The sequence below is a fragment of the Budorcas taxicolor genome, chromosome 10 (genome assembly GCF_023091745.1).
Source record: "Budorcas taxicolor isolate Tak-1 chromosome 10, Takin1.1, whole genome shotgun sequence".
In the NCBI taxonomy this organism is placed as follows: domain Eukaryota; kingdom Metazoa; phylum Chordata; class Mammalia; order Artiodactyla; family Bovidae; genus Budorcas; species Budorcas taxicolor.
Genome location: NC_068919.1, coordinates 79,353,694 through 79,368,666, shown reverse-complemented (window position 1 = coordinate 79,368,666; position 14,973 = coordinate 79,353,694). Strand labels below are relative to the sequence as shown.

General features: G+C 51.0%; 1 protein-coding gene across 1 annotated transcript in view; it reads right to left on the bottom strand.

Moving 5' to 3' along the window:
- Positions 1–1,713: 1,713 nt before the first annotated feature.
- Positions 1,714–14,973, bottom strand: part of GALNT16 (polypeptide N-acetylgalactosaminyltransferase 16) — a 106,996-nt gene continuing 93,736 nt past the window's right edge. The window contains exons 11-15 of the mRNA XM_052646356.1: positions 14,233–14,325; positions 12,849–12,932; positions 6,841–6,982; positions 5,919–6,041; positions 1,714–3,062 (exon numbers count right to left, since the gene is read on the bottom strand). Coding sequence (XP_052502316.1) covers positions 2,925–3,062; positions 5,919–6,041; positions 6,841–6,982; positions 12,849–12,932; positions 14,233–14,325 — 580 coding nt within the window. The 3' untranslated portion in view covers positions 1,714–2,924. The remainder of the gene's footprint in view (positions 3,063–5,918; positions 6,042–6,840; positions 6,983–12,848; positions 12,933–14,232; positions 14,326–14,973) is intronic.

The window sequence follows — 14,973 nt, the reverse complement described above, 5'->3', positions numbered from 1 at the left end:
CTTAGAGAAGGGCAAGAGAGAGCATGACTCAGGAGAAGCCAGCACCAGAGCCCTTCAAGGGTGGGAGTGAAGTTAGACCCAAGTGGAAGGAACGCTGACTCAGCCAGGCTGGGAGGGCGGCCCAAGAAGGCAATGGGCCGTGGGCTGACGTCCTTGAGAGGACGATGGACAGACGGACTCTGTAGCCATGTCGTGTGCTCGGAACCATCACCATTGGGCCTGGTGGTCAGTTCTGGAGAATCCCAAATGAGCCACCCTGAGACCAGGTCGGGGTGGGGGCAGGAATGGCTGTGTCTGGGGAGGCTTAGTCACGTGCTGGCCTGCCCACTACAGTTCATCTGTGTGCCGAGGCCATGCTTATTTTTACCTGAGTAGGTTCAGTTTCTGATCACAGAAACGGTGCGGCTTTCCATTGGTTTCTATGGAAACATTAGACAGAGCATCTGCTACCCGAGCAAACAAGGCTAGGGTGGTAAGACTCATGCTGGAATGACTTCGCTGACTTTACTTAGGAAAATTGCCCCACCTGCATTTTTACCGCTGCCTTCTTGTGTGGCAGGGGAGAGGAAGGGCAGTTCAGAGGGACCAGCTGGCACCTAGGGAAGGAGAGAGGGCTGGCGAAACCGAAAGACAAGCATTCAGAGAAGCCCCTTGGTTTCCACTTCGAAGCCCCAAAGTAGGGTCCCATGATGAGGTCACAAGAGCCTGGGCGCCTGTCCCAGTTGCCCCCTCTCATGGCTTCCCCCAGGGCAGCCAGCCTGTTGTCCAGGAGTCCCTGAGGTCCCACGGAGGGGGACATAGGTGGAGGAGCAAGCTACCAAGTGCAGGAGGAGGTGAGAGTTGAGCGTGCTCGGTTTTCTGGAATAGAGGGAGGGAGGGAGGTGCTGAAGGCCTTGGCTCTGGAATCAAAAGGAAGGCGCTGGTGCACGTGCCCATGTGAGAAGTGGTTTTATTCCAGGTGTTTTTCATAAAGACGAGGTCCTCAGGGACAGCGAGTGGCACATGCTTTGGTCAAGAAGAGGAAAAGCAAAAACAGAACAGGGCTGAGTCCCAAAGGAGGCTGACAAGTGCTGAGCCCCCAATCACAGGGAAGGAGGGGGCCCACTGAAAGGCTGAATGGCAGTCCTCTTACTTTCAGTAAGAGATGCCCAAGATTCCTGTCCCAAAGGCCACGCTACCCTCCGGGGCAGACACACACACAAGGGAGATGGTGGTGGATAAACATCTCACAGAGGATGGGAAAAGTGTGGCTCTGGGGGCCAAGGGCTCCTTGCTGTGAGCGCAGAGGGTGCAGGCTGAGGCCCAGGAGCACTGCGGAGAGCCAGGAGGTGAAAGGAAACCACTGAGAGCCCTCCAGGGTGGGTGTGGCGGGCCACAGCCCCAAGGCTGTGCAGAGGGAGCGGGACCAAAGCAGTTGAGGCACGCTAGGGAGGGGGAGGGGCGCGGCAGCTCCAATCCAGAAAAAGCCAGACCCTCTGGGGACCAGAGGCCTCTGTATGAACCTGGGACAATCCATGGATCCTCTCCCCAGGACAGTGCATATATGCACACACATGCACTATTTGGGGGACCATTTCAGGAGATTCTTGGGCCCTCCAGAATCTATGAACTCCTTAGGCATTCCAGGCTGATTTGCTTTGGGTGGGAGACAACCCCTCCCCCCCACCCCCCCACCCCCGCAGGAATCCTGGTATCACCCGACTTTTGCCTAAGATCACTGGGCCTAAGCCAGTGGGGCAGGGGAAGAGGAATGTTGGAAATATTAATAGCAGAAACAGTTCCAAGACCAGGCCCTGGGGGAAGGGGAGAGAGGCCCAGTGGGTGTGAGAAGGAACTCGGAACTCTGTACAAACTGGGGCCGCCAGCCAGCCTGCAGGCCGCCGCAGTAGGTGAGCCCCAAGGGCCTCCCTCCGGCAGTGGGGGAGTCCAGCCTGGATGACGGGCCCCATGGCTTACCGACACTCCCCGTTCTTACCGCCCTGCGCCCCGACCCCATAATGATGCTGTATTTACAGAGGCAAGGGCTTTAGAGAAGGCAGGAGTCAAAAACTAGCAGGGAGGACGGAGCTGCTCAGTGGCGCCTGCCCTTACGGGGGTCCACCCGGTGCGCCCAAGCAGCGCTCAGGGAACCTGCTGGTCTTTAAGGCCCAAGGGAGAGGTCTGATCTTGACACATATCCAAACAGAAGTGGGATCTGTTTAATGAACTGGGTCCCGAGGCTGCCCCTGGAGGTGCCCCTGCAGCGCCTTGCTGAGAACGTGGGAAGCAGAGCGCGGGCCTGGAGGCACTGCGCCCTGGGAGGAACTAGGTCCCCGGGCGAAACCAATTCTTTTCCTTGCTTTGCGGCTTTTCTGTTCCCGTCTTTCTGCAGCTCACCCATCCTTGGCCCTGGCTCCCATCCCTCCCGCCCCCAACCCAGCGCCTGCCCGGGACAGACCCCTAAGCGGCTCACTTCTTCCTGTTCCCCACCTGCCCACAGGCTGCCCCTCCCTCTGCCTTCCGCCTGCCTCCTGTCCACGGCTGCCCACGCTCTCCTCTTGTGCCCGACCCCACAGGCAGGCCCCCAAGGCCCAGCAAGACTCGGGGGGACTGCTGTCCTCCTTTTCCCAGCCCACGAGGAGAGGCCCCAAACCACTGTCCAGGCCTTGGGAGGGTGAAGGGCAGTAACAAAGGGCCAGACTGCCCAGTCACAGTCCAGTTATCCCCAGGCAAGGCCGGGTGGTGGCCAGGACAGCAAGCAGGGCATTCCCCCTGCGTCCTCCCCATCCAAGCTTTGGAGCATCGTGTGTTGTGGCAGCGGTGTTGGCTGATGATTCCGGCAGAAATGTGACGAGATGGAGACAGCCCGCTTGACACTTCCCCACCCCAACCCCCTTCTGGTCCCAAAGTCTCATGCAAAAGGTACAGGAGGCCGGGGGCTACGGTCATGTGTGCGGCAACAGCTGCCACTGCTGGGCTGGGACGTCAGCCTGGCACTTGCTGGTCACCAGCTGGGCGGGCTTAGCCTCCAGGCAGAGGCCGCTGACTGAATGCTGGATGAAAGAGGCTTTTCTCCTCCATCTCTGAGGGGAGAGGCAGAAAAGGGGTGGGGGAGAGAAAAACAAGGATTAATAATAATAATAACATCCGTACCGCATTACACATGAGGGTAAGTGGCCCTAGGACACAGTCCCGTTTAAATAGTCTGTGTCCTTTGCACTAAGGACAAGAGGCACTGCACCCCACATACAAGCTTTAAACCCGGCCCTCCTGATGTGTTCTTGCTTCCATAGGTTGGCATGAAGTTACTGTCTAGATCAGAGGTCCTCGGGCTGCATGTAACCCAGAGGTGGCTTTTGCTTGGCCTGCACAGCACTTATCTAAAGTTTGGCTTAGTCGTCACATAGAAATCTGCTTTTCCAGCTTCCCTTTAGACACCGGCGCAGTCTCTTTGGTTGCAGCTGCAGATCTGCTGCAGGTGGGGTCCTAGTTTCTGGGTGGGAGGGGCCATGTACTTGCTGGAGCCACTGTTAGAAGGGAGATGAGCAGCCTCAGTTGCAGGGGGACACGGCGTGGGCAGAGAAGGGAACCATCTGGGAGGTGGGAACAAGGTGGAAGGCATGGGGGCGGTGCTGCAGGGTCTGGATTTCCCTGAGGAGTGAGGGCTGGGGAATGCAGATGGCTGAGAACCAGGCTTTCTTGCCCATGCGGTCCCAGCAGAGAGGGATTCCTGGCAGGGCCTTTGGTCCCTCTGGAACTCACAGCATCCTACTGCCTGTGGTCTTCTAGTCTCTGACCCCCTGGGAGGGGCTGGCCACGTTCCCTGGCTGGGCACTGCTGGGCCATGCCATTCTTTCATCCATCTTTCATCTAGTTTTGTTCTATGAAGAATGAATGTAAAGACTGAATTGATCAGTCATGAGGAAGTGCTCCCCAAATCATGGGATTCTCATTTCCTGTTGGTGCCATCAGACACAGTCTTGGGGTCCCTCCCCCAGAGTCTCCTGGTCACTAGGTTCTAGCCTGGCCAGAGAAAAAATACCATCTCACGGTGCCCTTCCATTGCCACAGTCTCAGTTCTTGTAGATTCCTTCCAAGGGAGAGCAGGGAGGGAGCCCTTCATTTTATAAGTGAGGAGATGGAGGCTCAGAGAGGTGAAGAGGGTGACACCACTCTGCACAGGTATCTCTCCCACAACTGATACCCAGGTGGCCTCAGAAATGGGGTCAACAGAGGACTAGGAACGGAGGCCCAGACTTGAGAAGTCACTGGTAGTGGGACAGTTGCTCACCCTTGTCCTTCTGGAAGAGGGGTTCCGCTGTTGGGGGCCCTGTAGGACCTGCAGGGCAGAAGGAATGTGGCCAAAGAGATTCCTAGGAGTCCTGGGTCAGCATGAAGGGGAACACAGAGAGGGGTGGCTGCCCTGGGAGCTACTGCCTTGACTTTGGCCTCACCGAGGAGTGGGTGGGAGTGGGCTCAAGGCTTGACTCTCATAGAAGCCAGCACCCCGGGTGAAGGGGAGCCTGGAGACACGCATCCCTGCAGGGGCAGTGAAGGTAGGGGCTGGCAGGTCGTGCTGCAGAGTCCCAGCCAGCAAGCAGACTATGGCACTCAAGCCTCTCTCTCTCATACACTCACACGCACATACACAGCGGAGGCTGGAGGGAGAGGAAGGATCTGGTTGCTTTTCCAGAATGAAATAGCAAACTGCCAGTCATCCCTGAACAAAGAGCTGACCCAGGCAACAGGAAAGAGGGAGGCAAGAAAACCCTGGCGGCTGAAGGAGAGGCCAGGCGCCCTCCTGCCCCTCCACTGCCCTGCAAGCTGGCCAGGGAACTGGCCAGGGTCAGGCACAGTGGGGGCTACCGAGAAGGGGCGGGCAGAGGAGGGGCTGAAGCAGAACTCTGGCCTTCCGGTCCATTCCTGGGCAGATGAGCAGCCCTCTAAGCCAGGAATGGAGCGTGGCTGACTCTGTGTGTCCTGAGCAAGTGACTGCTCTCTCTGAGCATCTGTTTCTTTCTCAACAGGCAAGCCTGACCTGTCTGCCAGGATTAGTGAAAACAGGGCAAGTGAAAGCTTGACAAGTGGAGAAGGCAGTGTTCACATGAGACCGGCATGCCAGCTTGGAAAGCACCCTGGCTGGGTCTCAGTTTCCCCAACCAGCCATCAGACAGGAGATACTTACTGAACACCTACTATGTGCTGGGGCAGGACTGTAGCCTTAGGAGTCACACTGGGTTTGAATCTCAGCTCTACCCCTTCACAGCAGTGCGATCTGATACATTTCTTAAACTCAAGGAGCTTCAGTTTATCACTTTTAAAATGGGGTTAGGACTAGGGCCTGGGGCTTCCCAGGTGGTGCTAGAGGTAAAGAACTTGCCTGCCAATGCGGGAGACATAAGAGATGCAGGTTTGATCTCTGGGTTGGAGAGATTCCCAGGAGGAGGGCATGGCAACCCACTCCAGTATTCTTGCCTGGAGAATCCCATGGACAGAGGAACCTGGCGGGCTACAGTCCATGGGGTCGCAAAGAGTCAGACATGACTGAAGCGACTTAGCACGCCCTCATGCACACACTAAGGCCCAGGTTGCTGGGCTGCTGGGAGGATTAAATGAGATGATCTCCGTAAAACCCATGGCACAGGTTCTCGTTAAAACCTCACATTTGTTTTGGCTGTACTGGTTGTCAGGGACTAGGGATACAGTGTTGACAAGATAAAAATAGTGAGCCCGCATGGAGCTCACAGGATGCGGGATGGACATTTAACAACTGTTTACCCAAAGTACTTTCTCATGAGGAAAACAACGGACTTGCCTGGATACAGGCTTAGTCATCCCCAGTCCTCACTCTGGAGGGCTTATTTGAGTCTATATGTCACACCTTCACTATGTTCCCCTGGGCTGCTGGTCAACCTGTGCGTGGGGGCAAGGAGGCTTACCTGCCTGCCTTCCCTTGGGTTGCATGCCTGCAGTACGACCAGGGACCCTGGGGAGACGGAGGTGGAGGTGGCAGCGAGGCACTTCCCCTGCTGCTGGATGAGATGGTCAGTGAAGAGCCACGCCTGCAAGATAAGGAGCAGAAAGTGAAAGAAAGTGAAGTTGTGTCCGACTCTTTGCAACCCCGCGGACTGTGGCCTACCAGGCTCCTCCGTCCATGGGATTCTCTAGGCAAGAATACTGGAGTGGGTTGCCTGAGCCAAAAAATACAGCAATGAATGGATAGATAGGTAGACAGATGATAAAGCAAATACACTGTGTATTTTGGTAGAATTTTCTACAAATACTAGGGATGGGTGCATGGCTAATCACTGTACAATTGTTTCAACTTTTCTATACATTTGAACTTTTTCATCATAAAATACTGGGATCGAGAAGCTTAGCTGGAGCCAGCCAGAGGATGTATGAAAGGATGCTCAAGGGATGGGAAGAAAGATAGGACATGGGAGCAGGACAGCTGTGGTCAGGTCCATGCCGGGGTCTCCACGACCTGTTCTAGTTTGACGTGGGTGGAGCAACTCTCACATGTTGGACACGTGTTCACAGGGTCCTGGACACTCTGATGCCTGTCTATGCAGGCTGCCCACAGCTGCATCCGAGGAGAGTACTGAGTTCTGTTTGGGTGGCATTTCTGCCCCTGCAAGCAGAAAGCAGGTGGTGCTCAGGCGGCAACTGTGTGACAGGCCACAACGTGGGTGGAGTGTGGCAGGAGCAGACCCAAGGAGCAGAGTGTGAGGGGCAGCTGGCAGGGTCCTTGGAAAAGTGGGTTTGTGGAGGGTGTAGACAAGAGAGAGGATGAGACTGGGCAGATGGAGGCCCCTAACCCCTCTCCTGGGCCTGATCTGGGGGTCCCAAGCAACGTACCTGGGCCGCTGGGGGGTTCTTGGCAGACCCTCTGCAGATCCCCATTCCGAGCTGGAGGTTACCAGCTGTGTCCTGGCCCTGGGATTCTAAACAATTAGTCCCCTGCTTAACGATGCCCGGGAGCACTTCCTTCACGGGGACACTGAAAGAAAAGGCAGCGATCAGGCTTGGCCTCTGCCCTTCCCGGGGTGACCCATGCTTACCCAGAGAGCAGGGCCCAGGCAATCCCAGGGCACCCAGGTCTCCATGGGGAGGGACACTGAGGGGCAGGCCTGGCAGCAGGGGAAGGTGAGCAGGGGATGGTGAGGGAGCAGGGGTCCCCCTGGGAAGACTGGGCCTTGCCCCACCCTGGGTTCTGGGCAGCTCTGGGAGCCCCAGGGACTGCCCTTCAGACCAGGCCTGAGAGGAGCTGGTGGGAGAGAGCTCAAACCAGAAGCCGGAGCTCCCCAGTCCTGAAAGAGGAAAGGCTGAGACTCAGATGTGAGCTCAGTGGGCAATCTCGAGAGGACAGGAAGGAGTTGTTTTGAAGAGGCAAATGTAAAATGTACAAATATAAAGATGTGTTCAGTCTCACTAATAACTAAGGAAATATGTATTAAAGAGTTACCATTGTTTGTTTGCCATATATGTATATTTATTTATTAATTTTAAAAATATTTATGTATTTGGCCGTGCTGAGTCCTGGTTGCAGCCTGCAGGATCTTTGAGCTTTGTTGTGGCCTGCAGGATCTTCAGGTGTGGCATGCAGTCTCTTATTTGCAGTTTGTAGAATCTAGTTCCCTGACTAGGGATCGAACCCAGGCCCCCTGCATTGGGAGCATGGAGTCAGCCGCTGGACCACCAGGGAAATTTCTATATATTTGTATACATAAAATATTTAAGTGTATATATATATATAATGGTGTATATATATTTAAGTGTATGTATATATATATATATATATAAGTGAAATTGTTAGTTGCTCAGTTGTGTCCGATTTTTGCGACCCCATGGACAGAGGAGCCCACGAGGCTCCTCTGTCCATGGGGTTTCCCAGGCAAGAAAACTGGAGTGGGTTGCCATTTCCTTCTCCAGGGGATCTTCCTGACGCAGGGATCGAACCTGGGTCTCTCGCACTGCAGGCAGATTGTTTACCATCTGAGTCACCAGGGAAGACCATATAATATACAACTAATATACAAATTATATATATAAGTGTATGTGTGTATATCTGTGTATATATGCATATATCCATATATGTTAGATATTACTACCTAGTGTCGGCAGTGGCTGTGGGATTGGATCCTTTCATACCCCACAGATGGGAGCATAAACTGGCCCACTTTTCTAGAGGACAGTGTGGTATTATGTATCAAAGGCCTTAAAAGTGTGCATACTTTTGACCTAATGACCCCACTTCCCGAAACTTACTATTCTAGGGCAATAATTATAGATGGGTGCAGAGATTTAGTTTAAATGATAATCATTCAGAGTGACTGGTTATACTGAAAACACTGGAAATTCCTAGATCTCCAACAATAGGCACAGGACTAAGTAAATTATGATTCATTTGTCGAAATCCCTTCAGCCATTAAAAAGGACTCTGAGAAAGACTATCTGGTAATATGGGGAAGTGTTTATAAGATACTGTTAAGTGAAACAGCTAGGTTTTGAAAAGAGTATATTATTAGAACATTTTATGTGCACAGGAAAGTATATTTAAACACATACATACACATATACACACACACATACAAGCTCAAATATAAGACGCACTGTCTTACCCCATGGGTAATAAACCCAAACGGGATGCTGGCCCCAGCTGACACGGGCTTGTATTCCTGGGTTTAGAAGGTTATGTATGAGCTTGGATTATGCACCCACAGGTCAGGTGATGGGAAATCAGGGGGGCCTATAGTCTGACCACATGCCTAATTTATCTGCCTCTATCACGTCTGTTGAGAAGAGAACCTGCTGGGGGTGCAGATCAGAACATTGCTGGCAGTCTCTGTTGTGGACATCAACCTAACCAGGTCTCCCTTTCTCCGGGCTGACAGGAAGCCCCCGGAGCTCCAGAACCAACCAGCTCCCCTGGAGGCTCGTGGAGAACGTTCCAGTTTCTCTCCATATTCCTGACAGCAGCGCCCCTTCAGAACCGCTCCCCTGTCTCTTGCAAGAGGTCATATGCAGGTAGAGAACAGAGGCTGCAAACTGTTGGCCCCCAAGTTAAATCAGGCCCTGGACAGGTTTTGTCTGACCTGCACAGTGTGGTCATTGGTGCTTTTAATTCGTTGGCAGTATTTCAACATTACACAGAAAAACCCAGCTTCTCTCAAAAATATAGGAAGGTCAGGCCACATCAAACTTGCATTCTGGTTCAGCACTAACACGCTGTCATGAGCAGCAGCTGTCCATCCTATGGGTGGGGCTTGCCCATTTCAGTTTGCCACAGTCCCCTCCACTCCCTATTGCGTCCCCACTCACTTGACTTATTTACATTACCTGTCTGATCACTGTAGGATTTAAGTTTTGCAACCTGCTAGGTACAAGACTGTTGAGAGGCAAAGCTCCGCCCCCGCCGCTTCATCCAGGGGCAATGGACTGTATTTCCCCTCTACACAGAGACAAGGTCCTGCGGGGCCCTCTTTGAGAGGCCAAGGTTGTTCCAGACCTTTCTCTTCTCTTCCCCTCCCTACCTGCTGTTGCTTAGGAAGATGTGCAAGACGATCAGCTTGCAGAGATGCGGTGGGCACTGTCCAAGTGTGGCGATGGTCACTGACGCCAAAGCTTGCCCACTGATGCTTATGGAGGAGACCTGGGGCTCAGGCAGCAATCTCAAGACCAGATGCAGGGGCTTCCCCGGTGATCTAGTGGCTAAGACTGTGCTCCCAATGCGGGGGACCTGGGTTTGCTCCCTGGTCAGGGAATGAGATCCCACAGGCCACGACTAAGGGTTTGCATGTGCCAGCTAAAGATCCCACATGCCACAACGAAGGCCTGGTGCAGCCAAATAAATTAAAATAAATAAATAAAGAGCAGCCAGATGCAGCTCCCGAGGTGTCTGATGTGGCAGCAGCCCTGGAGCAGCTGGGATGGCCATCGCCACCCTTCCCCTGCCTCCTGGCAGAGCCAGGCTAAGCTCTCCTGTTTGCTGGCAGCCCTCTTAAGTCTGTATCTGCTTTCCTCTCTGTGGACCACCTCGAAGCTGGGCTGCCAGGGCTCCCATTAGCCCTTATGATGCCTTTCTAGAAACAGAAATAGGCATCCTTTTTTCAAGACACTTTACTTATGTTAGAAAACCATCATAATATACTGATTTTTTTAGAAGACTTTTACCATCATTTGCCAGGAATTGTAATAAAGGTACAATACTGTGTGACTAGCACCCTTCAGATATGGTGTTTGTGCAATGCACAGCCTGCACAACTGTTCCTGACCATCCTAATAAAGGTATATATAAGCAGTTGCTGAAGCCAGCCACAGAACTCTGATCTGGAAAAGCGGCCGAGCCATAGCAGGACTGCAGGCAGGCCTAGGAAAGCACAGGCCTCTCCCTTCAGCCTCCTCAGTCTCCCCACTGACCACATTCAAGGGTGGCCCAACTACTGGGATCCCCTGTGGAGGAAACTCGGTATCATTTGGGCCTGTAGAACTCCTTTCTATCTAACAATCTGATCCACTCCAGGCCCCCGAGAACCGAGGCAGAACATGAAGGAACAGACTGACGATGAGTAACCTGGATAAATGAACTGCAGTTTCTACCTTAACAGCAGAAATTCATTTTTTTTAAGCTTCCACATGGTGACAAAACAAATGGAAGATGACTTATGCTCCTCATTTAGCACAGCTGGTTTCATCCACTCTCCTGTCTTGTGATGGATCCAGACTGATGCTAGTTATAAACTATCAATACTTCCTCTCGGTCCTCAGGGGATGACGTGGGGCACTGTATGGGGACTGGGGTGTGGGAGGAGGCGTACATCCTCAATCCCCTTCCACGGCTCCCCAACTCCTGCCTGAGGCCCGGAGTCCTTGGCTCCAACCAGATAATATGAACGCTGACAGAACATAAAGACCTGACTATGCTTGTTTCGCTCAGAAATGGCACATCTGAATAAAACTATCCTTTTAAAAGTGGCCACTTGAGGAAGCTGTTCGTTTATTATACTTTCATAAACTAATGTTCTTCCCTTCACAGCCATCGTCCAGGGAGTTGGGGTTATCCAGGCCGCCAACTTTCTCCAAGGATGCTGCTGCCCCGCAGATTGTTTTGGAATCCCTTGAACATTGCTCACAGAGTCAGTTTATTTGTTTCCATCTTGTCACCCTGTGTTTGGGACCCAGGACTGTAATATCTGGGTTAATCAACTAAGTTATTCACTGGACTTGGTTATAACCTAACCGTGGCTGTTTTCCCAAAACCAAATCTCTCAAAGATTTGCTTCCTTTGAGGATACGGAGGCTCTGAGCAGTGGAATGTTCTGGAAAATCATGACAGCATCCTTTGGGAGACAGCTGTTCCTGAGATGACAGTTCTAGAAGGGAGAATGCTGATTTCAAAGTTATTACTGAGCCTTATTGACTATGCAATTTATTTAGAAAAAAATATTAGAGATTTCCCTGGTGGTCCAGTGGTTAGCAATCTGCCTTCCAACGCAGGGGACGCAGGTTCCATCCCTAGGCAAGGAACCAGGATCCCACATGCCATGGGGCAACTAAGCCCTGGCACCGCAACTAGCAAGAAACCTGGGCACCAAAACAAGATCTGGCACACCAAAATCAAATCAAATAAAGCTATTTATTGAGTGCCCATTCTGTGACAGGCATTGTTCTAGGGGCTGGAGATAAGGCAGTGAACAAGACTGATAAATTCCTCTCGCCTCATGGAGCTTACTGTCAAATGTGGGAAGATGACAATAACATTAATTGCCCACATAGAAGCTCCATGACAATAAGGGTGACGAGGAAAAGAAGCAGGGAGTGCTGAGGAAGGGTCAGTCTGCAAACGCAGAGCTCAGGGGCGTCTCCTGAAGGCGGGACAGATGACTCAAGACCTGGAGGAGGTGAGGAATGGCATAGGCAAGATGCCGAGAAGGCTTCTGAAATAAAAAGAATCAACTCTGCCCACCCTCAGGCCCCCCAGTCATTACAGCTTACTGTCCTATAGCCCACATACATATACCATTTGCATGTTGGCTCCTCATTTGCTCATTTTACCCTGGGTCGTGAAGATCTCTTGGAGAAGGAAATGGCAACCCACTCCAGTACTCTTCCCTGGAAAATCCCATGGATGGAGGAGCCTGGTGGGCTACAGTCCATGCACTCGCAAAGAGTCAGACACAACTGAGCGACTTCACTTTCACTTTCTTTCCTCATTTGCTGAAGCAAACATTTCCCCATGTTTTACTCACAGTTTATGATTATAATATTAATTGACACATAATATTTGTTTAGGTCAATGGATCATGATTCACTAAACCCAGCCCCTATTGTTAGTTGTGTCTCTATTTTTTTTTCACAGCAAAGAAGCCTACAGTGGTCATTTATTTGTCAACAGTTTTTTTGCTCATTTGCTTTATTTCCTTGGGATAAACTCCCAGAAAGGAGAGAACAGAGTCAAACGAAGTGAGTGTTTCTGCAGCCTTTGCTACATAATGTGCTGTTGCTTTCCTAAGGGGACAAGGCTCATTTCTTTTTTTCAACATTATTTTAATTAATTAATTTTGGCTGTGGGTGGGCTCCTAGTTTCCGCGCCCCCCGCAGTGGAAGTGCAGAGTTAACCACTGGTCAGGGAAGTCCCGACAACGCCCATTTTTAGCTCTAAGGCCCAGTCTGTTTAACTCTTTGCTCCTACACCTCACTTCACTCCTGGTAACATCCTCCAGGTTCTTCCAGACCCGTCACATGAAGACAAACATCAACAGCTAGAAACAGCCAGACTGCCTGGGCCGGGGAGACATCAGGGTCAAGGGTCCCCACGCCGCTGGCCCCCACCCAGGCCAGATGCAGGAAGTGCAGGTGGCACTCACGCGAGCTCTGGGTAGACGTTATCCAGGTACCAGCGGAAGGACTTGCAGTTCATCTTCTTCCTCTGCTCAATCCGCGTGGCCACGCTGGAGAAGGAGGAGGAAAGGCTTAGCAGTGGGAAGAAGCCTGGGAGGTCAGCCCCCTCTTTCCACCTCCCCGGGGGGAAGGTCCCTTTTCCCGGAGCTAGCTATCCAAGTCTGTCTTCCAGCCTTACTTCATTCTCTGACCCACAAGCTCTCCCCAGGGCTCCTGGCCATGCCTTATTTCTCTCCTCAAATTGGAGCCAAGCTTTAATCTTGGCTTTTTCTTCCTCGAGACCTCAGTGAGCATACCATGGCCTGGTGCTTGTTTTCACAGAGAGAGCAGAGCCTTAATGTACTAGTAGTTTTCCTTTCCTGCATTCCAGCTGAGCAGAAAGCGTCTACTGACAAGAAAACCATGTTTCAAACATTTTTCCAAAAATTGAGCAAATAAGAACCGTCTGATGTGTCCATGGACATCTTGCTCAGCTCCAGGGATCATAATGGCCACTGACAGAAGACCAGCACCACCCTCTGAGCCTGTTTGTTCTCAGTAAAGTTGGGGTACAACCATCCACCTCCAAAGTTTTTTATGAGAGTCAAATGAATAGACATAAGTGCCTAGCACAGGGTATGCCCTCAGCAAATGTTACTTCCACACTGAAACAAAGAGTGACATGCCTTTTTTTCTTTAAGGGATAGATACAAATAAATAGAGGAAAATTCACTGAAGATCACTAATAATGTTTTCAAACATTTCTGACCATAACATTAAGTAAGAAATAGATACATGTTACATTGTGACCCAGTATGCCAATGGGCATATATGGACATACAGCTAAAATAAGAGTTTCACAAAACAGTATCTATCCTCAACTGCAATCAACTGTTATTTTCTGTTCTAATCTGAAATGTTCTAGTTCTTTGTCACTTAAAAAAAATACTGGTCACATCATACTCAACTGATGGTTGAAAATGCTTAATTAGACTGTAGTCGTAACAGTCCAGGGCAGAAAAACAAGCTAACAGATCACTGTCAGATTGAAACAGCAAGAAAGCCAAAACCCCTGGTGTTTTCTGCAGACAGCCATCCTTAAGCACTTCCACAGACATCCATCCTGCAGGCAGCTGGTGGATGGGCAGTGCTTGCATAAGCAAGCCCTCTCTGGTTATTTCTCCCCATGAAGCTGCTTCTTCCTCTAGGACCAGAACCTTGTCTCTGTCTCGTATACCCTACAGTCTCCAAAGAGCCCAGGAGTGCGGGGTTCAGTTTCTCAGGACACCCTGAACGCTTCTACGGAGTACACATGATTTAGTATTTCACTAAGGTTGCGAGCAAAGGCACAAGGCTAGGGAAGGGGCCCACCTGCCGAAGGCCTTCCCGATGGCCGATGGCCGGGCCTCATAGTAATACTGCTTGTACTCATCCATCCACACCTCTGCAGTACGCTTGGTATTCCTAAAAGGAGAGGAAGAAGCAAAATAAGGTCACCAGGTTGGGAACAGAGATACCGTTGGGATCCAGATCAGTTCTGTGCAGTACCAGGCGAGGAGACGTTCAGGAGTGTGTGCAAAATGGCACTGATGTGGGAGCATCCATAAGAACAGTCTTTTTAGAGGATAATCTGTCAGTATCCATCAAATCTGTGGGAATGGATACTCTCTGACACTCCACTTAGAGGAACCTATTCTACTGAAACACTTGGGCAAAGGGACATATACAAGAATATTTGTGTCATAAACACTGGCGACAACACTAAATGGCCATCAATAGGAGAATAATGAACTACATCCACATGGCAGAGTACTAGGCAGCCTTGAAAAAGACCTGAAATGATAGGCTTGAAATCTGTTAACAGTAGTTTCTTTCGGAGAGAATAAGCGGATAGGTGTAAGACTTGGTGAAAGGGACTTTCACTTTTTTCTCTCTGTTATATGAAGAGTAAAAACTATAATGTACAGTATATGTACAGAGATATATATATACACACACACAATATACATGGATACAGCTTGAAGTTTTAGTGACCATGTATTGCCTTCATAATTAGAAAAACAGTCAAATGGAATAAGGGAAGCAAAACAAAAGGCCGTTTGACAAGCTAGA